This window comes from Hemiscyllium ocellatum, chromosome 19 (assembly GCF_020745735.1).
Source record: "Hemiscyllium ocellatum isolate sHemOce1 chromosome 19, sHemOce1.pat.X.cur, whole genome shotgun sequence".
Lineage (NCBI taxonomy): Eukaryota > Metazoa > Chordata > Chondrichthyes > Orectolobiformes > Hemiscylliidae > Hemiscyllium > Hemiscyllium ocellatum.
In genome coordinates, this window is record NC_083419.1 from 70,115,280 (window position 1) to 70,141,903 (window position 26,624).

Here is a 26,624-nt window from a genome sequence, read left to right on the forward strand (position 1 = left end):
CAAGTCCACATCGACCCTTCGAACAGTAACCCACCCAGACCCATACCCCGACTACGGTACATTTACTCCTTACTAGTGCACCCAACCTAAAAATGGTTACACAAATGTCATACAAGGCAAATTACAAATACCATGAGCTGGTTCCCTCTCAGAGTGCAGCAGGAGAGCTCAAGCCTGGCAGCTATCCCACCCTACCTCGATTTTTACATTTTTTGGGAGGGGAGGGGTTGATGGGAGGTAGTGCAGAAAGAGAAAAATGAGCTTGCAATGGGCAATTCAGCCTCAACTCCAGTTTCTTGCCTGTCCCCGAAAACCTTCAACATCCTTGTCAATCAAAAGCCATCCATCTACATCAACCAACAGCACAGCCACCCTATTTTCACCGAATTATAGTCCTCATTATGAGCTTTACCTTCCCTCTGGCATACTATCATCCATTCCTTTGTCTGCCGAACTGACATTCTCTCTCCCTCTTGGATTTATCTCCACCTATCTGCTCTCTCCTTTTGACCCCCACTCCACATCTTCAGTATATTTTCTTAGTTCCAGTTCTGAAAAAGGGTCACTGGACTCAAAAGTGTCGACTCTCCACAAATGCTGGCCAACCTGAATTCCTTCAGCAAATTTGGTTTTTGCTTTGTCTAACTGGACCTTCAATGTATTCACTATTCTCCAGTCTTACCCTCTAAGGTTCACTCACTTGAGCTACTCTTTTCCTGTTCAAAGAGTGAACTTCAGTGTCTGGAGCCATAAGATGACCAAAGCAAGTAAAGATAGCAGATTTCCTTCTCCGAAGGTCCTTACCAAATGTGACAGTGATCTTTTCAGGCTCATGCGTCACCACTGAGATAAGGTTTCAATTCCAAATTAGTACTAACATGGATGTTGCCAGAGTTGGAGGATTTGAACTATAGGGAGAGGTTGAATAGGATAGGGCTGGTTTCCTTGGATTGCCACAGGCTGAGGGGTGACCTGATAGAGGTTCAGAAAATCATGAGGGACATGGATAAGATAAATAGACAGTCGTTTTCCTTGGGTGGAGGGAGTCCAGAACTGGAGGCATAGGTTTAGGGTGAGAGGGAAAAGATATAAAAGAGACCTAAGGGGCAATTTTTTTTTTTAAGGCAGAGGATGGCACATGTATGGAGTGAGCTACCAGAGGAAGTAACCTTTTATAAATTCCTATTTTGGGAATAAAACCAGTCTGACTCAAGGTTGTGAAACAGACTCTAACCTCACACCTTTAATTCATCGTCTGAGCTGAGATGTCACTTTTTTAAAAAAATACTGATAAAACCTAAAGTTATCTCAGCACTGTGACTTGAAAGAAATGCAGAGATCTACATCTGAATCAATCAAAACCTGAATACCCATTTTTAGTGATTAAAGACTTAACAGCGATCTAGGTTTGTTCAATACATTGCATCAGTTGTATGACATTTTGATCTTTTATTATAAATTCTGTGGTCTATGCTCCTGCCCTACTAGCTACCCAAGGAGGAGCAGGGCTCCAAAAGTTTGTACTTTCAAACACACCTGCTTGACTACAACGTCCTTATATCGTTTTTAAACTTTGTCCGCCCCAGTCCACCACCGGTACCTCCACATCATCTTTAATTAAGAAAGTTTACTACACCAACTATTCCTAACTTGCAGTCCTTTCAAATGTTCAAGTATCCTTGAACATTCAGGTCCTAGCTTGAATACGGTGTAACCACATCTACGTAAAGTGTATCACATTCTGGAGAGATGATATGGAGGAGCCGGTAATGGACTGGGGTGGACAAAGTTAAAAATCACACAACACCAGGTTATCGTCCTTGATATAATCTACTTTACTCAAACAGCACACAATCTGCAGGTAATTAATCCAGGTGATATTTTATAAATGCCACTTTGGAAATACAACCAGTCTGACTCAAGATTGGGATACGGACAGACTCAAACTTCACACGTTTAGTGCACTGTCTGAGCTGGGATGTCACTTTTTGTTATAAAACCTTAAGTTAACTCGAGAATATGACTTCAAAGAAGTTCTGGGATTTACACATTACAGAACTGCAACCCATTCTAAAAGATGAAAGGGCGGCACGGTGGCTAGCACTGCTGCCTCACAGCGCCAGGGACCTGGGTTCGATTCCCGCCTCAGGCGACTGACTGTGTGGAGTTTGCACGTTCTCCCCGTGTCTGCGTGGGTTTCCTCCGGGTGCTCCGGTTTCCTCCCACAGTCCAAAGATGTGCAGGTCAGGTGAATTGGCCATGCTAAATTGCCCGTAGTGTTAGGTAAGGGGTAAATGTAGGGGTATGGGTGGGTTGCGCTTCGGCGGGTCGGTGTGGACTTGTTGGGCCGAAGGGCCTGTTTCGACACTGTAAGTAATCTAATCTAATCTAGAACTTAACAGCAATCTAGGTTTGTTCAATAGGTCATTTCAGCTGCATGACACTGTATCATCTTGCGACAACTTCTGTCTAATGACCCTGCTCCACAGCCACCCGATGAAGGAGCAGCGCTCCGAAAGCTGATGCTTGTAAATAAACGTATTGGACTAAATAACCTGGTGTTGTGCGATTTTTAACTCTGGAGAGTGAGTAACCGGATGGTAGGAGACCTTTGTCTCTCACACCTTATCTGCGATGTAAATCAGATGGAATTTAAAAACCTGAGCGCATTGTCCTGAAGATAAATCCCACCTCTAACCTCCCCAACCCCATCACATCCTCCTTTCCTGCACAACCCAAACAACACTCCATCAGTCCCCGCCAGCTTTCATCCAGCCCGCAGCCAGACTCCGCCCCCTCCCCTCCCCTCCAGACTCCGCCCCCTCCCCTCACTCCGCCCCCTCCCCTCCACAGACTCCGCCCCCTCCCCTCACTCCGCCCCCTCCCCTCCACAGACTCCTCCCCTCCCCTCACTCCGCCCCCTCCCCTCCACAGACTCCTCCCCTCCCCTCACTCCGCCCCCTCCCCTCCACAGACTCCTCCCCTCCCCTCACTCCGCCCCCTCCCCTCCACAGACTCCTCCCCTCCCCTCACTCCGCCCCCTCCCCTCCACAGACTCCTCCCCTCCCCTCACTCCGCCCCCTCCCCTCCACAGACTCCTCCCCTCCCCTCACTCCGCCCCCTCCCCTCCACAGACTCCTCCCCTCCCCTCACTCCGCCCCCTCCCCTCCACAGACTCCTCCCCTCCCCTCACTCCGCCCCCTCCCCTCCACAGACTCCTCCCCTCCCCTCACTCCGCCCCCTCCCCTCCACAGACTCCTCCCCTCCCCTCACTCCGCCCCCTCCCCTCCACAGACTCCTCCCCTCCCCTCACTCCGCCCCCTCCCCTCCACAGACTCCTCCCCTCCCCTCACTCCGCCCCCTCCCCTCCACAGACTCCTCCCCTCCCCTCACTCCGCCCCCTCCCCTCCACAGACTCCTCCCCTCCCCTCACTCCGCCCCCTCCCCTCCACAGACTCCTCCCCTCCCCTCACTCCGCCCCCTCCCCTCCACAGACTCCTCCCCTCCCCTCACTCCGCCCCCTCCCCTCCACAGACTCCTCCCCTCCCCTCACTCCGCCCCCTCCCCTCCACAGACTCCTCCCCTCCCCTCACTCCGCCCCCTCCCCTCCACAGACTCCTCCCCTCCCCTCACTCCGCCCCCTCCCCTCCACAGACTCCTCCCCTCCCCTCACTCCGCCCCCTCCCCTCCACAGACTCCTCCCCTCCCCTCACTCCGCCCCCTCCCCTCCACAGACTCCTCCCCTCCCCTCACTCCGCCCCCTCCCCTCCACAGACTCCGCCCTCCCCTCCACAGACTCCTCCCCTCCCCCGCCCCGCCATAGACTCCACCTCCGCACCCCGAACCGAGCCCCGAGCCCCAACCCTGAACCCCACACCCCCACAGCCTATCACCATACACCCACATTTACCCTACCCTTCCCTCCCCACCAAACAACCCGCTCCCGGCAGTAGGCCTCAGGCGCTAACTCCAACAGGCCCTTTGTGCTTGGATTCTGCCCGTTGGTGAGGTACAGAATCTCCGCACTACTTGCCCAACGGCGCTTGGAGCCGTTTACCTGCCATGGAACCAGTCCTTGCAGACATCGCACTCGATCATGAATCGCCCGGCATCGTACGGCTGCCGACATTGGCAATAAACCGGCACCGCCGCCATCTTGTAAACTTTAAGCCACACACTGGGCCCAGAACAAAAACCCAGCGGCACCGCCCACCCCTGCCGGAAATGGGCGGGCCTCATATGACTGACAACAACGACGACCAACCGCTAGCAAGGTCCGCCGCGACTCCACTCAGATTGACGGCTATTGCACCAATCGGTTGAGGGGAGTGAAGCTTTGGTCTGACTTCTCTTCTATTACGGGTCTTACACAAAGGCCTAAACAGTGTTACCCAGCCAATGATGAGCCTGCATTTTGACGGAATCCCGCCCACTTCATCAAATCACAAATCAGCTCTCACCTAACAGGATGTTTTCAGCGCTGACTGGTCTGCTGCACGATGGACCACGCCCTCTGTTCGGATGTCTACTTGGTGATTGGCTCTGAGGGAGGCATATTAGCCAATCGTAATGGAAGGGCGGGAATAACAAAAGCACGTGCTACCCGGTGAGGTCATAGGAATGACGTCGGAAGGGTCCACTAAGATTGCGGGACAGACAGCCAGCAACCAGTCAATGACGTAGAGCCCATCATGTGCCAGCCCCGTTTCTGTCTCTCGATTGTGGAATGTCTGCAGAAGGCTCACCTGCCCATCATGGTGAAAACAAGGGCTGCAGATGCTGGAAAAGCACAGCAGGTCAGGCAGCATCCGCGTCTAGATTAGAGTGGTGAGACCCTGATCTGCCCATCCTGCCTGTGCTGCCCCTCTGAGGCAGGAGGTGACCTGGTGCCGCTAGCCCTGCACGTTCTTCCTTTCCATATGATAATGTCGTTCCCTCTTCCTAAGTCTCATCCGAGGGAATAAACAATTACAAACCGCATACTTAATGTTGATCACTCTCTAAACCTTGGCCATAAGGCATAGGAGCAGAAATTAAGCCATTCGGCCCATTGAATCTATTCCACCATACAATCATGGCTTGTAAGTTTTCAACCCCACTCTCTCACTTTCTCCCAGTAACCCTTGATCCTTTTGACAATCAAGAACTTCTCGATCTCTATCTTAAAGCTATGCAATGACCTGGCCTAGACTGCTTTCTGTGGCAATGAATCCCATAGATTCATCACTGTCTGGCTGAAGAAATTTCTCCTTCTCGCCATTCTAAAGGGTCTTCCCTTTACTCTAAGGCTGTGCCCCTGGGGACTAGTCTCTCCTTCCAATGGAAACATCTTCCCAACTTGCACTCTGTCCAGGCCATCCAGCATCTGTAAATTCAATTAGATTTCTCCTTATCCTTTTAAACCCTATCAAATATAGACCCAGATCCTCAAAACGTTCCTCATTTGTCAAGCGTTTCATTCCTTGAATCATTCTCATGAATCTCCTCTGGACCTGCTGCAGGGCCACTACATCTTTCATGAGGTATGGGGACCTTCTTGGCAGCTTTAAGATTGTATTCTGCACTCTTCTGTTACCATTTCTATCTTGGGCGACCAACTCAACACGGACATTTACTATAAACCGACTGACTCCCGTAGATTACCTAGATTACACCTCCTCCCACCCTGCCCCCTGTAAAAACGCCATCCCATATTCCCAATTCCTTCACCTCCGCTGCATCTGCTCCCAGGAGGACTAATTCCAATACCGAACAACCCAGATGGCCTCCTTCTTCAAAGACCGCAATTTCCCCTCAGACGTGGTTGACGATGCTCTCCACCGCATCTCCTCCACTTCGCGATCCTCTGCCCTTGAGCCCCGCCCCTCCAATCGCCACCAGGACAGAACCCCACTTGTTCTCACCTGCCACCCCACCAACCTCCACATAGATCGTATCATCCATCGTCATTTCCGCCACCTCCAAACAGACCCCACCACCAAGGATATATTTCCCTATCAGCGTTCCGGAAAGACCACTCCCTCCGCGACTCCCTTGTCAGGTCCACACCCCTCACCAACCCAACCTCCACTCCTGGCACCTTCCCATGCAACTGCAAGAAATGCAAAACTTGCGCCTGCACCTCCCCCCTCACTTCCCTCCAAGGCCCCAAGGGATCCTTCCATATCCGTCACAAATTCACCTGCACCTCCACACACATCATTTACTGCATTCGCTGCACCCGATGTGGCCTCCTCTACATGGGGGAGACAGGCCGCCTACTTGTGGAACATTTCAGAAAACACCAACCAACCCAACCGCCCTGTGGCTGAACACTTTAACTCCCCCTCCCACTCCGCCAAGGACATGCAGGTCCTTGGCCTCCTCCATCGCCAGACCATGGCAACACGATGCCTGGAGGAAGAGCACCTCATCTTCCGCCTAGGAACCCTCCAACCACAAGGGATGAATGCAGGTTTCTCCAGCTTTCTCATTTCCCCATCCCCCTCCTTATCTCAGTCCCAACCCTCGTACTCAGCACCGCCTTCTTGACCTGCAATCTTCTTCCCGACCTCTCCGCCCCTACCCCCTCTCTGGCCTATCACCCTCACCTTAACCTCCTTCCACCTATCGCATTCCCAACGACCCTCCCCCAAGTTCCTCCTCCCTACCTTTTATCTTAGCCTGCTTGGCACACCCTCCTCATTCCTGAAGGAGGGCTTATGCCCGAAACGTCGATTCTCCTGCTCCTTGGATGCTGCCTGACCTGCTGCGCTTTTCCAGCAACACATTTTTCAGCTCCTCCCTGTTACCATAATGTACTTGTACAGGATGATTTGCCTATCAAACACTTAAGACAACATTTTTTACTGTACCTTGGTACATGTGACAGTAATAAACCAAATCAATTCAAAAGGGATATATTGAGTTTTATCAGCACCTAAAAAGAGACCTTGCATTCCATGAAGTCTGTGCTGGTTATCAGTTATCCATCTCTTCCAATCCAATTTGCCAGGTCTTGTCATGTAGCTTTGTACGTTTTGGAACAGAGCAACAGGAATAGGCCATTTAGTCTCTCCAGCCTGTTCCACCATTCTATGACGTCATGGCTGATCTGTGACCTAACTCCAAATACTTATCTTTGGAAAGAACTTCCTAACATCTCTCCCAAACCGTCTTGCCCCTAATTCTCAGATTATCCCCCCGGTTCTGGAATCTGCAATCAATGGAAATAGTTTATCTTTATCTGCTCCTGTCAATATCTTGAATAATTCAATCAGATCGCTCTTTAACCATCTAAATTTTAGGGAAAATAGACCTAATTTGTATATTCTGTTTTTGAAACCTAACCCCTGAAGTCCAGCTATCATTCTTGTAATTATACAAATCCCAACATTTCTCCTGCAACCCCCGGCAGCCTGGAATGTTTCTCCTACAAATCCCCGCAGCATGGAACATCTCTCCTACACATCCCAGCAGACTGGAACATTTCTCCTATAAATCCCAGCAGTCCCCACTACCCGGAAGCGGCAGCTGCAGGTGTGTTCAGCAGGTGAAAGGAAATTGTTTGTTTTCATGAAACCTCTAGGTCGCTGCTTCTCCGGAACAAACAGACGAATGGTGGAAAGTAAGTGTCTGTACAGATGGGTGGCTGGTGTGCCCTGAGCTGGAGACTGTGCAGCTTCTGTTGTAATTCTTCATGCTTTGAAGTTCAGGTGTTCCGATGTGGACCTGCAAGTCCTTGTGTCCCGCTTGCGGGAAAGTGCTGACTTGGGCCGAGCTGTCTCTGCAGTTGAAATCTGTGGTCGCTGTTGAAAGACTGCGCTTGGTTTCACTTTGTACAGGGATGACGGTGATTAGGGAGGAGCATTGCTGTGGACAGGCATTGAACCGGGTTGGAGAGCAAAAGAACTCCTTATGATGGGATGAAGGTTTGCTCTTCTGGCGATTTAAAACAATAGTTTGAAATGAAGAAGTTTGATAGAGTCATACAAACATCAGGGAAGCAAACTTTGGAATATGGTTCAGGGCTGTGTAGAGGACGTTTGTGGAGAATCTGAACGAAGAGGCAGGTAGAAAAGGCAATGATAATACATTCCCAGTAAGTCCCAGAATGAAACATGGACAGTGGCTGTCACTGGGGAGACACTGATTTAGATTCCATTTAAACTCAGGTGATTATCTTTTCAGAACAGAAATGAGGAATTCATTGTCTCAAACCTCACAAAGCCTTTTTGTAAACCTCCAGTGTGAGAAAGGAGACCTGTTACAGGGAACTTTTGGGGATTATGAGGGTACTGGACAGAGCCTGGGTTTCAGCAGACAGCAAGAATAAAGAAGCAGTCAGACATTAGATACCAAGAAGAACAAAATAGGTAGTGGGACCCTCTGGCTGGCTGTGGGCACAGCCATCTGTTCCAGCTGTCTACTTCCTGTACCCACCTTCTTGTCAACCACCTACCTTAAAATAGCTTATTCAGTGCAGAAGCTGCCAGACTGGCATGTTTGATGCTAGATCGGATGTATTGCAAAATCCATGTGGTATTCTGGGTCGAGCAGTCACCACTCAGTGACCTCAGTGGTGGGAAAGATGCTGGAATTTATTATAAAGGATGAAATTACGATACATCTGGATAGTAGTAACAGGATAGGTCAGAGTCAGCATGGGTTTTTGAAGGGGGAATCATGCTTGACTAATCTTCTGGAATTTTTGAGGATGTAACTCTGAAGATGGACGAGGGAGATCCAGTAGATGTAGTGTACCTGGACTTTCAGAAAGCTTTTGATAAAGTCCCACATAGGAGGTTAGTGAGCAAAATTAGGGCGCATGGTACTGGGGGCAAAGTACTAACTTGGGTTGAAAGTTGGTTGGCTGACAGGAAACAAAGAGTAGTGATAAACGGCTCCATTTCGGAACGGCAGGCAGTGACCAGTGGGGTACTGCAGAGATCAGTACTGGGACTGCAGCTTTTTACAATATATATTAATGATATAGAAGATGGTATTAGTAATAACATAACATTGGCAAATTTGCTGATGATATTAAGCTGGGTGGCAGGGTGAAATGTGAGGAGGAGGTTAGGAGATTTCAGGGTGACCTGGACAGGTTAGGGGAGTGGTCAGATGCAGTTTAATGTGGATAAATGTATGGTTATCCACTTTGGTGGCAAGAACAGGAAGGCAGATTACTACCTAAATGGAATCAATTTAGGTAAAGAGGCAGTACAGAGAGATCTGGGTGTTTTTCTACACCAGAGCTGAAAATGTGTTGCTGGAAAAGCAGAGCAGGTCAGGCAGCATCCAAGGAACAGGAGATTCGACATTTCGGGCATAAGCCATTCTTCAGGAATCTGAGAAGGGCTTATGCCCGAAACGTCGATTCTCCTGTTCCTTGGATGCTGCCTGACTTGCTGCGCTTTTCCAGCAACACATTTTCTGCTCTGACCTCCAGCACCTGCAGTCCTCACTTTCTCCTCGTTCTTCTACTCCAGTCAATGAAAGCAAGCATGCAGGTACAGCAGGTAGTGAAGAAGGCTAATAGCATGCTGGCCTTCATAACAAGAGGGATTGAGTGTGGAAGCCAAGAGGTTTTTCTGCAGCTGTACAGGGCCCTGGTGAGACCACACCTGGAGTATTGTGTGCAGTTCTGGTCTCCAAATTTGAGGAAAGACATTCTGACTATTGAGGGAGTGCAGCGTAGGTTCACGAGGTCAATTCCTGGAATGGCGGGACTACCTTACACTGAAAGACTGGAGCGACTGGGCTTGTATACCCTTGAAGACTGAGAGGGGATTGATTGAGACATATAAGATTATTAAAGGACTGGACACTCTGGAGGCAGGAAACATGTTTCCGCTGATGGGTGAGTGCCGAACCAGAGGACACAGCTTAAAAATACAGGGTAGACCATTTAGGACAGAGATGAGGAGAAACATCTTCGCCCAGAGAGTGGTGGCTGTGTGGAATGCAGTGGAGGCCCAGTCTCTGGATTCATTTAGGAACGAGTTGGATAGAGCTCTTAAGGATAGTGGAATCAAGGGTTATGGAGATAAGGCAGGAACAGGATACTGATTAAGGATGATCAGCCATGATCATATTGAATGGTGGTGCAGGCTCGTAGGGCAGAATGGCCTACTCCTGCATCTATTGTCTATTGTCACTCCCTGTGCCAAACACGTCTACACCATTCATTTCTCTGCTGGGTATAGTCAGACAGAAATCAGTTTACATTATTACACACACCACTCCAAAACAACTGCCTAAATTTGTATCATCCCTTGTCATAACCTCATCCCTGAAGTCCAAGTAACATCCTTGCAAATGTATGGCCAAACTATCGTCAGGTGTGGAGCACAAATCTGCTCGCAGTACTCCAAGTGGGGTCTAACTGGTGTTTTGTACAACTGTATTTAACTTCAGACCATCTGGAAAGTACCATGATCTATCCATTATGGATAACCTCATACTTGCATTGATCTCCATCTACAACAGGTCTGCCATTCACCTCGTCTGCCAATATCACTTTGTAATTGTATGCTATCATCGAATTGTCTACAATTCCACCTAACTTTGTGTCATCCACAATTTTGGATATATGACTTTCTATGCCATTAATCAAGTTGTTAATAAATAATGTGAATAATTGAGGCCGTAACGCAGATTGTTGTAAAACACTACTGGTCACATCCTGCCAATTTGAGTGCTTACACATTATTCCTACTCTGTCACTTTCCACTCAACCAATTTCCCAGCCATGTTAGTAGTTTGTCCTCGGTTCTGTGGGCTTCTAACGTAGTAACCGTTTTCTTATATGGGACTTTATCAAATGCCTTCTGTGAGTCCATAACCATAGACTTGGACTATAAACAATCTCCAATAACATTCCCCTGGTCCACTATCTATCTGACTTCTTCAAAATAATTCAGTGAGGTCCATCAGGAACCTGTGCTGGTTCTCCCTGATTAACTGAAAATTTTCAGTATTTAGTTAACCCATCCTTGGTTATAAACTCCAACAATCCTCCCACCACAGAAAATAGGCTAACTGGTCTGTCATACCCTTTTTTTCCTCTCTCACACTTTTATCAGAGAGTACAAACACAACAGGCTGAATGCTCTCCTGTAGTGTAAACATTTTGTGATCCGACAATGAATATATTTTTTAACAATACCTTGAGTTTATTACATTGTGTGAGATTTATATTCTGTATGATTTAACTCCAGCATGAACACAGCAGCGACGGGTGCAGATGATGCCTTTGACTTCCTCTTTAAGATCGTACTGATCGGAGATTCCAATATTGGTAAAACATGTGTAGTCCACCGTTTCAAATCTGGATTATTCATTGAGAAACAACAGAATACTATTGGTGTCGACTTCATCGTCAAAACGTTGAATATCGAGGGCAAGCGAGTAAAGGTGACAACAACCCACAGGAATCCACCTTCTTTCACCTCTACTACCCCTCTCATGCTCCCATTTTCACCCCAACCACCCTCTCATTTCCTTTCCCTTGTATCTCACACAAAATCCTGTTCCAACTCCTGGCCCTTACTCATTACTATCCCCCTGTCTCTCTTTCACCAATTTCCTATACTACCTCTCTATCTCTCCCTCACATTCCTCCTTGTCTCCCTGTCCCTCCTAATCCTCCTGCTCCCCTCTTTCCACCCCCCTTACCCCCCCTGCCCAACCTATTATCCCTGCCCCTCTCTCACTCTTCTTACCCCCCTCCTTTTCTTCCTGTATCTCTCTCCCTTCCTTAGTCCTCTGCTTCTCTTTCTCTCTCCCGTCCCTTCTGCACGTCTTGTTCCCCCTGCTTCTCTTGCATGTTCTGTCTCCCTGTCTCCCATCAACTTGCCCCCTCCCCTTCTGTCTGCTCTGCTGTTTTCTCCCTCCTGGACACTGCCCCTGTCTGCCTGTCTTCCTCCCAGTCCCCTTCCCCATCCTGTCTACCCTGCCTCTTTCCAAATCCCATACTTCTTGACCCCTTCCCTCCCTACCCACTTACCTCTCTCACCTGATCCTCCCCTGCACATTCTCATTGCCTTCCAACCCTCTTTTTTTTTCCCCCCAAGACCCTCCACTCACACTTCTTTCATGCTTCTCACTCCCGTTCCCTGCCCCTCCCTCATTCCTGTCACCCCTTCCCCCCCCCCCCCCCCCCCACCCCTTTTCTTCTTTCCCCACCACACAATTTCCAGTCCCCAATGCCCCTTTCCCTCTGGACCTTCTGCCTTTTTCTCCCTCCAGTTACCTTACACTCTTATCTCTCTCCCATTCTCCTTTGCCCCTCTCTCACTCTTGCTCACCAAATGTTCCTCTTGCCCTCCCTCCAACCCCCATTTCCCCCCAATCCTCTCTTCCCCCAATTCCCTTTGTCCCTTTCTCATTGCTGGCCCTCTCTCCCAATTCTATTGTTCCCTGCCTCTCTCTTCTTCCTATTTTTCTCAATTCCTCCCCTCATTCCCTTTCCCTTGTCTTTCTCCCTCCCTACCCCACTGCCCTGTTTACCTTCTGTCTGCTCTGACATTCTCTCACTCCTGTCTGCACTGCCTCCTTTCCTTCGTGTTCCCCTTAGCCCTTTTCTCTCCCATTCTCCCTCCCTTATCTCTCAGTCTGCTTCCCTTATGCATTCCCTCTACCTCTACCTTCTCTTTCCCTCATGCCTCTCTTCCTTCCTTCTTGACCCTCTGTCCTTCCGTTCTCCCTTGCCCTTCTCTCCAATCCAATCCACCCCTATTCCTCTCACTCTCACTCCCCCACTACCTCACTCCCTTTTTTCTTCCTTCTGTTATGTGTGATTCAGTGTTTATGTTGGCGGGATACACAATTCCTGGGGATCATGAGATTTTTTTGCTGGTGTGTTTGTGCTGTGAAGGTGCAGGTTTGGGACACAGCTGGACAAGAGCGATTCCGGACCATTACACAGAGTTACTACCGCAGTGCACATGGAGCCATGATTGCTTATGACATCACTAAGCAATCTTCCTTCAACTCAGTGCCCCACTGGGTGAACGAGATCCAGAGATACGGTGCTGCAAACGTTGTCCAGATGTTAATTGGTAAGTCTCAGGTGGTTGCTTTCAGACCCTGCGTGTGATCAGCAAATCAAGTTTGAAAATCACCAATATAAGGTTGAGCTGAAACTTTTCTGTTCACTCCCCACAGATGCTGCCAAATTTGTTCAGTATTTCCAGTGTTTTGCTTTGATTTGCTAATCTCTTGTCTGTAAACACCACCTACCAGCTGAGCTCACAAATCACCAATCAGTAGACAGGGACTGCAGATCAGCAAAAGGCACGATCATAGGTTAATCACCAGACAGCGATCAGTGAGGGCCTGGAGTCACTGATTTGAAGCATAGGTCAATACTCCACACTCCTCACCAATCCACCCCACCAACCATCTGTTAATCTGGGACTAATCTGTTAATTATGGACAGCAGTAAAGATGCTGAGTCCAAATGAGATGTATCTGATACTATTGAGGGAAATACAAATTAATATTACAGTCGCTGTGATCTCTTCCTTCACTGATGACCTAAGCTCACTACTGACATCTTAGGTATTAGCTCTTCGCACTCTGTATTCATCTCTGCCTAACATCAATGATATAGTTTCACTAATCTCCATGATCTTGTCCTCTGCTTTATCACAGAAGGAAGAAGATTTCTGTTTGTAACTTTTTTTGTTTGAACTTCGTGAAGTGGTTGTATTTAAGACATTCGAGAAGACGGGCTTATTATTTGAATTGTGGTCTTTGGTACCCACAGCTGTCACTGTTCTTCACTCAAGCTAATATGGGGCACTCCTGCTGTTTCCTCTCTTGTCAGGGTTCATCACTATCCCTCTCCCCATCAGTCCCTATTGATGGACATTTTGTTGGGGGCTGGTCATCTCTACTGTGTCCATGCACCTAACTAAACCTCCTTGGCCAATAACTATAGAACAACTACTCCTGATGCAGAATTGGTCAGGGCATTGCCCAAGAGATGAACCACTTTTATCTGAGGGTTAGTTTACCTTCCTTACTAAGAGCTAATACTTTATTTTCAAAATGTCACCCTTTTGAAAGTAAGAGAGAGAGAGAGAGAGAGAGAGAGCAAATGTCAAAGATGCAGGGAAAGCTAACATCTTCCTCTCCAAGAAATTAGGAAAGTAATAGGGTAGGGGAATGGGTCAGGGTGGCTTATTGTTCAGAGAGTCACTTGGACTTGTTGGGCTAAAATGGTCCGTTTCCACATTGTAGGGATTCTAACTTCGAACTACAAAGAAACCCTTTCTATCAATGGTGACTTTCCATATCAAAGGAAACATACTTGCAGCAAAAAGGAAAGATGATTACCCAGGGAGATCCTCAGTCGGAAAATGAGAGACACAGAAGACAACAACAGCTGTGTGATTTTGAAATTAAGTTGATGTAGTCTTTGTAAATGTCTCACTGGAACAGCATATTGTTATAGAGCTGGAGGCAGATAATAAATAGTTAAGAGAAAAGGGAGTGTAGAAGTTTACGCTATATAAATTGCTGATGTTCGTTCAACATGACCTCTGTGCTCCTCATAATTCTTCCTTTTATTTTCACATGCGAGAATTTCAGAAAGTTCATAACTTTGATAGCTGTTGAACTAACTAGTGGGAAAATCCAGTTTTTAAGGGAATGTTTATATCCATTACCAACAATGAAAAACTGTGTGTACAACCAGCCATGTACAGAGGGTGAGATTACTGCAGTGACTAACTCCTCTCCTGGCTCTCCAAAAGCCTATCAACCACCTACACGGTTCAAGTCAGGGACGTAAATCCCTACTTCCCTCGATGAGGGCAGCTCCAGCAACACTCAAGAAGCTTGACAGCATCCAGGACAGAGCAGCCTGCTTGATTGGCACTACATCCACTGCCTTCAACATTCATTCCCTGCATCACTGATGTACATATCTGGATTCCACATTATTGGAAGAATGTTACAGCACTGGAAAGGGGAAAGAGGAGATTTATCAGGATGTTATCTGGGCTTGAGAGTTTCAGTGATGAGAGATTGAACAGAATGGGATTGTTTTCCTTACAGCAGAGGAGATAGAGATGTATAAAATCCATGAGGAACAGAGATAGGGTAGACAGGAAGAAACATTTTCCCTTTGATGGACAGATCAAGGACCTGGTGGCACCGATTTAAAGTTAGGGCAGAAGGTTTAGAGGGTTGTGAGGAAAAATCTTTTCATTCAGAGGGTGGTGGGAATCTGCAACTCACTGCCTTTAAAGATGATACAGGCACAAAACCTCATAGCATGGAAGAAGATTAAGAGGAGGCGATGGCCTTGTGGTATGATTGCTAGATTATTCATCCAGAGATCCAGGTAATGTTCTGGGAGCTATGAATCCCATCATAGCAGATGGTGAAACTTGAATTAAAATCTAGAAGTAAGAAAAAAAATCTAATAATGACCATGAAAGTATTGCCAATTATCTGTCTGGAAAAGCCCATTTGGTTCACAAACTCTCCTCCTATATCCTGCCATCCCAATTTGGTAAACCAGGAGGGTTTAAACTAACTCCGCGGGGGCATGGGAACCAGGACTGTAGCTTTAGGGTACAGGACCTTGAGTGTAGGGAGGTTAGGAATAATGCAGCGATCTCTAAGGAGGGTGCCTGTAACCAGAAGGGTGGATTGAAGTGTGTATACTTCAATGCCAGAAGTATAAGGAATAAGGTAGGTGAACTTGCAGCGTGGGTTGGTACCTGGGACTTCGATGTTGTGGCCATTACAGAGACGTGGGTAGAACAGGGACAAGAATGGCTGTTGCACGTTCCAGGGTTCAAATGTTTTAGTAGGATCAGACATGGGGGTAAAAAAGGGGGAGGCGTGGCATTACTTGTCAAAGACAGTATCACAGCAGTGGAATGGACGATGGAAGAGGACTTGCCATCTGAGGTAGTTTGGGCTGAGGTTAGAAATAGGAAAGGTGAGGTCACCCTGTTAGGTGTTTTCTACAGGCCTCCTAATAGTCCTAGAGAAGTAGAGGATAATATTGCGAGGATGATTCAGGAAAAGAGTGAAGGTAGCAGGGTGGTTGTTATGGGGGACTTTAACTTCCCAGATATTGACTGGGAGAGCTATAGCTCGAGTTCATTAGATGGGTCGGTGTTTGTACAATGTGTGCAGGAGGGTTTCCTGACACAATATGTCGACAGGCCAACAAGAGGGGAGGCTATATTGGATTTGGTTCTAGGTAATGAACCAGGCCAGGTGTTAGACTTGGAGGTAGGTGAGCACTTCGGGGACAGTGACCACAACTCGGTGACTTTTACTTTAGTGATGGAGAGGGATAATCGTGCGCCGCAGGGCAAGAGCTATAGCTGGGGGCAGGGAAATTATGATGCTGTGAGGCATGACTTAGGATGTGTGGATTGGAAAAACAGGCTTCAAGAGAAGAACACTAATGAGATGTGGGGATTGTTCAAGGAGCAGCTACTGCGTGTCCTCGATAGGTATGTACCAGTCAGGCATGGTGTAAAGGGCCTTGTGAGGCAGCCGTGGTTTAGTAAGGAATTGGAGTCCCTTGTGAAAGGGAAGAAGGCGGCATATGTAAAGATGAGGCGTGAAGGTTCAGTAGGGGCGATTGAGAGTTATAAGGTAGCCAGGAAGGAGCTAAAGAGGGAGCTAAGAGAAGCGAGATGGGGACATGAAAAGTCTTTAGCTGGTAGGATTAGGGAAAACCCAAAGGCTTTCTATAGGTATGTCAAGAATAAAAGGATGACTAGGGTAGGTATCGGTCCAGTCAAGGATAGTAGTGGGAAGTTGTGTGTGGAGGCGGAGGAGATTGGAGAGACATTAAATCAGTACTTTTCATCAGTATTCACTCAGGAACAGGACACTGTTGCTGATGTGAATATGGAATCACAAATAATTAGAATGGATGCCCTGGAAATATGCAGGGAAGAGGTTTTGGGAATATTGGAAAGGATGAATATAGATAAGTCTCCTGGGCCTGATGGCATTTACCCCAGGATCCTATGGGAAGCTAGGGAGGAGATAGCAGAGCCATTGGCCTGGATTTTTATGTCGTCGTTGTCAACGGGAATAGTACCAGAGGACTGGAGGATAGCGAATGTGGTCCCATTGTTCAAGAAAGGGAGTAGGGATAGCCCTAGTAACTATAGGCCAGTGAGTCTGACTTCAGTGGTGGGCAAAGTCTTAGAGAGAATGGTAAGGGATAAGATTTATGAACATCTGGGTAGGAATAATGTGATCAGGGATAGCCAGCATGGTTTTGTGAAGGGCAGGTCGTGCCTCACAAACCTTATTGAGTTCTTTGAGAAGGTGACTAAGGAAGTGGATGAGGGTAAAGCAGTAGATGTTGTGTATATGGATTTTAGTAAGGCGTTCGATAAGGTTCCCCATGGTAGGCTAATGTTAAAACTTCGGAGGTATGGCATTGAGGATACATTAGAGGTTTGGATTAGGAATTGGCTGGCTGGAAGGAGACAGAGGGTAGTAGTTGATGGATTATGTTTATCTTGGAGCGCAGTTACTAGCGGTGTACCACAAGGATCTGTTTTGGGACCATTGCTTTTTGTTATCTTTATAAATGATCTAGAGGAAGGACTTGAAAGCTGGGTAAGCAAGTTTGCGGATGACACAAAAGTCGGTGGAGTTGTGGATAGTGAGGAAGGAAGTGGTAGGTTACAGCGGGATATAGATAAGTTGCAGAGCTGGGCGGAAATGTGGCAAATGGAATTCAATGTAGCTAAGTGCGAAGTTGTTCACTTTGGTAGGAATAACAAGATGATGGATTACTGGGCTAATGGTAGGCTACTTGGTAGTGTGTATGAGCAGAGGGATCTTGGTGTCCATGTACACAGATCTCTGAAAGTTGCCACCCAGGTAAATAGTGCTGTGAGGAAGGCATATGGTGTACTGGACTTTATTGGCAGAGGAATTGAGTTCCGGAGTCCTGAGGTCATGTTGCAGTTGTATAAGACTCTGGTGAGGCCTCATCTGGAGTATTGTGTGCAGTTTTGGTCGCCATACTATAGGAAGGATGTGGAAGCTTTGGAACGAGTGCAGAGGAGGTTTACCAGGATGTTGCCTGGAATGGTAGGAAAATCTTATGAGGAAAGGCTGAGGCACTTGGGGCTGTTCTCATTGGAGAAGAGAAGGTTTAGGGGAGATCTGATAGAAGTGTATAAGATGATTAGGGGTTTAGATAGGGTAGATACTAAGAACCTTTTACCGCTAATGGAGTCAGGTGTTACTAGGGGACATAGCTTTAAATTAAGGGGTGGTAGGTATAGGACAGATGTTAGGGGTAGATTCTTCACACAGCGGGTTGTGAGTTCATGGAATGCCCTGCCCGTATCAGTGGTGAACTCTCCTTCTTTATGGTCATTTAAGCGGGCATTGGATAGGCATTTGGAAGTTATTGGGCTAGTATAGGTTAGGTAGGATTCGGTCGGCGCAACATCGAGGGCCGAAGGGCCTGTACTGCGCTGTATCCTTCTATGTTCTATGTTCTCTGCACTCCCTCTAGAGCAAGAACATTCTTCCTCACATAAGGAAACCAAAACTGTACACAGTATCCTAGGTGTAGCCTCACCAGGGCCCTGCATGATTGCAGTAAGACATCCTTTTTACTGTATTCAAGTCCTCTTGCTATGAAGGCCAGTATACAGTTCAATTTTCTTTCCTGCCTGCTACATCTGTGAGCTTGCTTTCAACAACTGGTGCATAAGGATACCCTAAGTCTCGTTAAACGATTCCCTCTCAATTTACAGCCAGTCAAAGAATAATCTACCTTTTTATTTTTGCCAACTCAGTGGAAAAACTCACATTTATCTTTCATGCATTTGTCCACTCACTCAGACTGTTCAAATCACACTGCAAACATCTCTGCATCCCCTTCACATCTCTGCCCCTACCCAGCTTTATGTCTTCTACAAATTTTGGTACTTTACATTCAGTTACCTCATATATTTATTTTGAATTATTATTGTGAATAGCTGGGATCCTAATACCGATCCCTTCTTAATTAATCTCTTAATTATCCTTTGCTGATTTCTAAATTTTTTTTCCAACATGAAGGCCTCTTTTATGCATCTAATAATAACTCTAATGTCCCTCCGAAGCCATGGTTTGGCCACTATTGTCTTTGCACTCTTGTGTCAGACAGGAATATATAATGTTTGTGGTTCACCCCTTTGGCCTTTGAATGTTGCCATTGCATATCTATTTTCATTCCTTTTCGGTAACTTTTCCCAATCCATCATAGCTAACTCATGCCTCATATCATCATAATTTCCTTTACTGAAGTTCGAGATCCTCTGTTTCAGAATCAACTACACCCCCCCCCCCCCCCCCCCAACTTAACTACCTGACTCAGCTGCCCACTGGGCAATTAGAAGTGGGTGATAAATGCTGGTCCAGCTAGCAACATTCACATTCTGTGAATATATTTTTAAAAAGATGTGTACTTGCAATGCTTAGGCATACAAGGCACAGGTTCAAGTATTCGAAAATGGGACTAAAATAGGGGTGGCACAGTGCTTAGCAATGCTACCTCACAGCACCAGGGTGCCAGGTTCAATTCCAGCCACGGGTGACTGTCTGTGTAGAGTTTGTCCGTTCTCCCTGTGCCTGCGTGGGTTTCCTCCGGGTGCTCCAGTTTCCCCCCACAGTCACAAAGATGTGCAAGTCAGGCGAATTGGCCATGCTAAATTGCCCATAGTGTTAGTTGCATTAGTCAGAGGGAAATGGGTCTGGTTGGGTTACTCTTCGGAGGGTTGGTGTGGACTTGTTGGGCTGAAGGGCCTGGTTCCACTCGGTAGGAAATCTAATCTAATCAGTTAGGTACTTGTTTTTAAGCAGACAGACTTGATGGTCTGAAAGGCCTTTCTCTACTATATACATCTACGACTCTTAAGAGTAGCAGCAGTATGTACCATCTATAAGATGCACTGCAGCAACTCGCCAAGGCCCATCTAACACACTTTCCAAACCCATGACCTCTAACACCGAGAAAGACAAGAGCAGCAGATGTCCAGGAAAACCATTACTTGGAGGCTTCTCTCGCACACTATCCAGACTAGAACTATATCACCATTCCAACATTGTCACTGGGTCAATATCCTGGAACTCCCTTCCTAAAAGACACTTGCGAAAAGAACTATGGATTCACCTACATCCCAAGGGCTGCAGCTGTTCAAGAAGGCAGTTCACTACCACCTCTCAAGGGCAACTAGGGATCGGCAATGTATTGCAGCAAAGCTATCATGGTGAAATGACAATAATGAAAATAATCTAAAAAACATCAGCACAGATTTGCAACAACCTGTTTGATGTTCAGGTATGATTCCAATACCAAAATCAATGTGTTAGTTTTGTCACTGGTGAGTCATCAATTCCTGAAGCAGCTTTGAATCAATTTCTAGTTTCACTTTCTTTAAAAGTGAGTGTGAAACCTTCCTTGGGGATGAACAAGCCCAACTGGTTTGGCATTTGGTTTCATTGCAATGATCAGCTGTTTTAAACTCTCCAGGGTTTCTGAATAGCTTTTGGATTGGCTGAGCTTTCTGTGAATTTTTTTCATTTGTATTGATGTCTCAGAGCCAATTGTCCCATAAGTTTGAGTTGGACGCCTTCTGCATCAAAAGAAAGTCTGATTTTAGCTACTTTGCTGTGTCTACACCTACTCCAGTGTCTAACATTAAGTTTGTTTTGTGCCATTTATCATAATTTAAGCATTTCAATTAAATGAATATGAACCGCGAGCAGATGTGGGCCATTGACCTTTCAAGCCCACTGAACCATTCAGCAGGGACATGACTAATTTTTGTCTTCTGAATTTCACATCCCTGTCTACCCCCAAAAAATCTTTGTTGGAAAAGGGAATAAAGCTACCTGTCTTAGAAATATTCAGTAGCCCTGTCTACACCCTCTTCCAAAACAGAGTTTCAACCATCTGAGTGATAAATCTTCCTCAAAATCTGTGCAAAGAATTATGTTCAAGAATATGGTGCTGGAAAAGCACAGCAGGTCAGGCAGCATCTGAGGAGCAGGAGGTTCCTGATGAAAGGCCTATGCCCAAAACTTCGATGCTCCTGCTCCTCAGATGTTGCCTGACCTGCTGTACTTTTCCAGCACTACACTCTCGATTCTGATCTCCAGCATCTGCAGTCCTCACTTTCTCCCAAAGATTTACATCTCTATGACTCGATGATTCTAATTACATTAACACCAGTTGTGAGTTGGCCTTGCAAGATGGTGAACTTGCACGTACATATGCCCTGCTCTATGAACAGAAAGAACATGTGTACACACACCTCCCCTTCCAACTCAACATAACAGTTACAGGCGATTTATTCAGTGGTTCATTTCTAGGGCAATGAATCAATCCGAGTCAAACTACCTGGTTTAAAATTTAAAGAAAGCCTAGCAATTAACTGTCAATAAGCATTAATGGGTGCATTCTCTGGCAATGTCTCTCTCAACTAGAGTCAACTTACCAACCAATCAGCACTCTCCTGTCATGTAGTATATTTCAGTTGTCCCTTAAATTGGTATTCATGTGAATTCTGAGGAAGGGTCACATTGGACCTGAAACATTAACTCTGATTTCTGTCCACAGATACCGTTGGACCTGCTGATTTTTTTTTTCCAGCAATTTCTGTTTCTGATTTCTAGCCTCTGCAATTCTTTTGCGTTTTTTTTTAAATTCTTGTTGTCCTGATGCCTGCAAAATGAAAAACTTTGTACAATGTCTTTTTCTTTCAGCAATACTCAATTGTCAAACAACAGTTTATGTATAAATGACATGAATATTGGAATACAGAGTAATATTTTAAAAATTGCCTCTAATACCAGACTGGGGGCTGTGGAAAACAGTGAGTATGGTTCTAATTCACAAACAGGACATAGGCAGGCAGGCAGGCAGAATGGGCTGACAACTGACAGCTGGAATTCAGTGCAGAGAAATATGATGTGAAGCATTTTATCAGAAGGGAGAGGTGATAAAGACTAAATGACACAGTTCCATAGGGTGTGCAGGTGTAGAGATATTTGAGGTAGGGACAACATGCTGAGACTGTGATTAGCAAAGCATATGAGATCTTTGACTTTATAAACAGAGGTTTCATTATGAAGGAGGAGCATTATGCTGAACCTCTATTTCTTTATCTTTTGTTCAGGGAGAGGGACACTACAACTGTACCCACAAGAGGGCCTTTAGATGTTTGCTTTATATTTTATCTTTTTATTTCAATTTAATTTTTACCCAAGAAGGCCTGGCAGTAATGCTCTCTGCCACCCACAGCACCACTGCACCCAAAAGACACCAATCTATGCTGAACCTTTATAAATCTCTGGCTAGGTCACACCTACAGCATTGCATCCAGTTCTGGTCCCTCCACTTTAGGCAGGACGTGAGGGACCTTCAGGAGGTGCAGAGGAGATTTATCAAAATGGTTTCAGGATGAGGGGTTTTAGCTACAGGATCAGATTGGAGATGCTGAGATTGTTTTCTTTGGGATAAAGCAGATGGAGGAGAGTTTTGAGTGAGGTGACCAAGTCTATAGTTCATACAGAATCATAAAGGTAATATCAGTTGTCCTATCAGTTACAAGGAGGAGGGTTTAGAGATGAAGATTTCAAACAGGAGGAGGGGGAGTGAAGGGGATGTGAGGAAGATCTTTCCTACACAGCAAGTGCCAATATCAGGAAACTCTGTCTACAAGGTGGTGGAAGTGAAGACAATGATTGATGTCACAACAAAATTAGACAGGCACTCGGGAAATAAACCCGAAGGGTTACAGTGGGGCTGGGACTTGTTGGATTGGGTTATGGAAAGTCACAGAGATAAAAGGTCCTTCAGCCCAATGAGTCAGTGCTGATTAAAAACAACCACCTGTCTATCCAAATTCCATTTTCCATAACTTGGCCCATAGCCTTTGCATCATAAGTGCACATCGAAATACTTCTTCAATGTTCTGAGGGTTTCCTACTCTCCCACCCTTACAGGCAAAGAGTTCCAGATTCCCACTACCCTCTGGGTGAAAAAATCTTTTCCTCATGACCTTCTAAACTTGCTGCGCTTACTTTAAATCTACAGCCCTGGTCATTGATCCTTCCATCAAGGGGAAAAGTCTATTAACTTGTCTACATTATCTATGCCCCTCATAATTTTATATCTCTCAATCATGTCCCCAATCTCCCTTCATAACTTAAACTCTCCAGCCCAGGCAATGTCCTGGTAGATCTCCCTTACAGGACATTGCCTGGATTTGAGGTGTGCTGAAAATGTGTTGCTGGAAAAGCGCAGCAGGTCAGGCAGCATCCAAGGAACAGGAGATTCGACGTTTCAGGCATAATCTCCAGTGGTAGGAGTCAGAATTCACAGGAATCTGATCAAAGTTGATTGGGCAAATAGTCAGCTGGAGTTGAGATTCTTCAAACATTCAGTTCTGCTGTAGACTGCACAGTCTGGAAAAAAGGCAGTGGAGCAGATCCAGAAGAAACCATGGAAAGAGAAAAATACACAGATTAGTTATATTTGGCTGTAGGGGAAATACAGGGAAGTGACACTCTTTGAACCGATGCCAGTACGCTGATCCAAGTGACCTCATATTAAACTGCTTCATTCAGTGTTTGTATTTCATCTGGGACTTAGCCTGGTTTCCTTTCTGCCCCCCGGTTAGGAAATAAAGCTGACCTGAAGGAAAGACGTGAAGTTCCCTTCGAGGAGGCCTGTAACGTGGCCGAGAAGTTTGGGCTATTGGCCGTACTGGAGACGTCGGCCAAAGACGCGCAGAATGTTGATGAAGCCTTTCTGCTGATGACCCGTGAGCTGCTGGCAAGGAACGGCCTGAACTTGTCCAGTGGGAATGCTCAAAGCACACTGCACTTAGATTCCCGGCCTCTGAACACCACCGTGCCCAGTGAAAGAAGCTCCTGCTCCTGCTCCCCACGGTGAGCAGCAGCAGTGACTTCACGTGGGAGCCCAGGTTGGATTCTGCAGGGTTACAGTATCCAGAATGGCCGGCTTCATCCGCTGGAGCAGAACTGCAGCCAACAGCACTCGGGCTGATGGTTGGGATTACAGATAAAACTGGAGCTACAGTAACATTGTAAAGTTGCTCCTTCGGCATTTGGTCAGCTATGTTTTATCTTTTATCAAGACAATGCATCTGATTAAAGCCCAAGACATTTCTCGGAGTTTTACTGAAAAGCTTCTGGAAAGTAAGATGCAAGTCTTAAGAAAGCAGCTCACATTCCACTACACATGAATGTGACTCAGGAATCGGGGGATGGGTGGGGGGAATAACTTCAAATAAAGTCATGTTTCCAGATTGGAGGCCATTGTTTGTTTCCTTGCCTCATCCATGCTGCCAGAAATGCAAGGTGGAAGATTCTCAGAGGTACATGCACAGCAAATCTTAGTACATCAACTCTGACACTGCAGCACTCCCTGAGCACTGACCCTCTGACAGTGAGGCATTCCCTAGGCACAGACCTTCTGACAGTATGGAACTTCCCTCAGCATTGATCCTCTGACAGCGTGGTGTTCCTTTAGGAATGACCCTCCAACAGTGAAGCATTTCCTCAGCACTGACCCTTCGACATTGCGACGTTCCCTCAGCACTGCCTTCAGACAGCATTGACTCTCCAACAATGCAGCACTCTCTCACGCCATGCTTCACTGACAGTGTAGAGTTATCTCAGTGCTCATTCTCCAACAGTGCAGCATTCCCTCACTACCTACCAACTCTCCAACTCCTTTCAGCTGACCGTCTGGCATGAGCAAAGGTATTGTTCAGAGACTATTAATCCAGATACGTAAGTAAAGGACTACGGACCTGTGTTCTGGTCCTACCATGGCAAATGGTAAAATTTTAATTTAACTGTAAAATGAATTAAAAGTTTAATGTTTGTTGGAGAAAATACAATCTGATTCACTAATGTCCTTTAGTTCTTAGCTGGTCTGGCTTACATGTAGCTCCATAATAATAAGGATAATATTAAGCTGGAGAAGGTTCAGAAAAGATTTTATCATAGAATCCCTCGTGTGGAAACAGACCATTTGGCCCAACAAGTTCACACTGACCCTCCAAAGAGTACCCACCTAGACACATTCTCCTGACTAATGTAGCAAACCCTGAACACGATGGACAATTTGGCATGACCAATGCACCTAACCTGCACATCTTTGGACTGTGGGAGGAAACCCACGTAGGCACAGAGAGAATGTGCAAACTCTACACAGTCACTCAAGGCTGGAACTGAATCCAGGTCCTTGGTGCTGTGAGGCAGCAGTGCTAACCACTGAGCCACCATGTTGCTCTTTTACCAGGAATGCAGAGTTTGAGTTATAAGGAGGTGCCGGATAAGCTAGGATTTTTTTTTCACTGAAGTGTAGGAGGTTGAGAGGTGACCTTATAAAATATTGAGTGGTATAGATAAGGTGAATGGCAGGTGTCTTTTCTCTCGGGTGGGAGATTTCAAGTCGGGGGGGGGGTAGGTTCTTAAGGTGAGATAAAAAGAGATTTAAAAGGACTTGAGGGGTATTTTTTTTCACATAGACTGGTTTGTATGTGGAATGAAACTCCAGAGGAAGAAGTCGGTGAGTACAGTTACAACGTTTAAAAGACATTTAGGTAAGTATGTGAATAAGAAATGTTTAGGGGGATATAAGCCAAACTCAGGCAGGAGGGACTTGTTTAGTTTGGGATTAAGGTGAGCATGAACTGGTCGGACCAAAGTGTCTCTTTCCGTGCTGTATGACTCCATGACACTGAAAACTACCCACCTCTAACATCAGGCTCATCAGACTGGCTTTTCCTTACCATCTTTCTTCCACAATGACACCACATTAGCCACCCTTCAGTCTTCTGGCACCTCACCTATTGATGATCCAAATATCTCAGCAAGGGGCCCAGAAATCTTGGAAGAGCTTCCTACCGAGTTCTGGGATACATCTGATCAGGTCTGGGGGATTTATCCATCTTTATGTGTTTTAAGACTTTCAGCACCTCCTCCTCTGTGATATGGACATTTCCAAATATCACTATTTCTCTAAGTTCTCTAACTTGTATAATCTCCACAGTAAATACTGACACAAAATATTCATTTAGTATCTCACCAATCTCCTGTGGTTCCACATACAGGTGGCCTTGTTGATCTTTAAGGGGCCCTATTCTCCCACTTGTTACTCTTTTGTCCTTAATGTATTTACAAAAACCCTTTGGATTCTCTTAACCCTATTTGCCAAAGCTATCTCATGTCCCCTTTTTGCCCTCCTGATTTCCCTCTTGAGTATAATCCTACTGCCTTTATACTCCTCTCAGGATTAACTCAATATACCACACATATGCTTCCATCTTGACCAGCGCCTCAATTTCTCTAGTTTTCCTTACACCTACCAGCCTTGCCTTTCACACAAACAGGAACAAACTGCCTCTGAACTTGTTATCTCCTTTTGAAAGGCCTCCCGCTTGCCAGCTGTCCTTTACCTATGAGTTTCCACCCCCAATCAACGTTTGAAAGTTCTCGCCTCATACCATCAAAATTGGCCTTGCTCCAATTTAGAACTTTAGATGTTTAGCATATATAATAAAAAACATGGGCAGTTGTCTTATCTGTTCCAAATGAGATTT

The 26,624-nt window shown here is 46.2% G+C and overlaps 2 protein-coding genes across 5 annotated transcripts in view; one reads left to right on the plus strand and one right to left on the minus strand.

Annotated features, from left to right (window-relative positions):
- Window positions 1-4,170, minus strand: part of LOC132825028 (lysine-specific demethylase 7B-like) — a 97,362-nt gene extending 93,192 nt beyond the window's left edge. For all 3 annotated transcript variants that reach the window (XR_009645739.1, XM_060840031.1, XM_060840033.1), the window contains exon 1: window positions 4,058-4,170. Coding sequence is in view for 2 of the 3 variants with exons in the window: in XM_060840031.1 (XP_060696014.1) it covers window positions 4,058-4,155 (98 nt within the window). In the remaining variant the exon portion in view is untranslated. The remainder of the gene's footprint in view (window positions 1-4,057) is intronic.
- A 3,338-nt stretch (window positions 4,171-7,508) lies between these two features.
- Window positions 7,509-24,269, plus strand: LOC132824794 (ras-related protein Rab-19-like). 2 transcript variants are annotated; one of them, XM_060839537.1, is made up of 4 exons: window positions 7,509-7,606; window positions 11,202-11,397; window positions 12,860-13,043; window positions 23,670-24,269. In XM_060839537.1, the coding sequence occupies exons 2-4, from the start codon at window positions 11,203-11,205 to the stop codon at window positions 23,942-23,944; spliced, it is 654 nt and encodes a 217-aa protein (XP_060695520.1). In that variant the 5' UTR covers window positions 7,509-7,606; window position 11,202; the 3' UTR covers window positions 23,945-24,269. The 2 variants fall into 2 exon arrangements, with proteins under 2 accessions (XP_060695520.1, XP_060695521.1); XM_060839538.1 differs by having other exon boundaries at window positions 12,866-13,043.
- The last annotated feature ends 2,355 nt before the right edge of the window (window positions 24,270-26,624 follow it).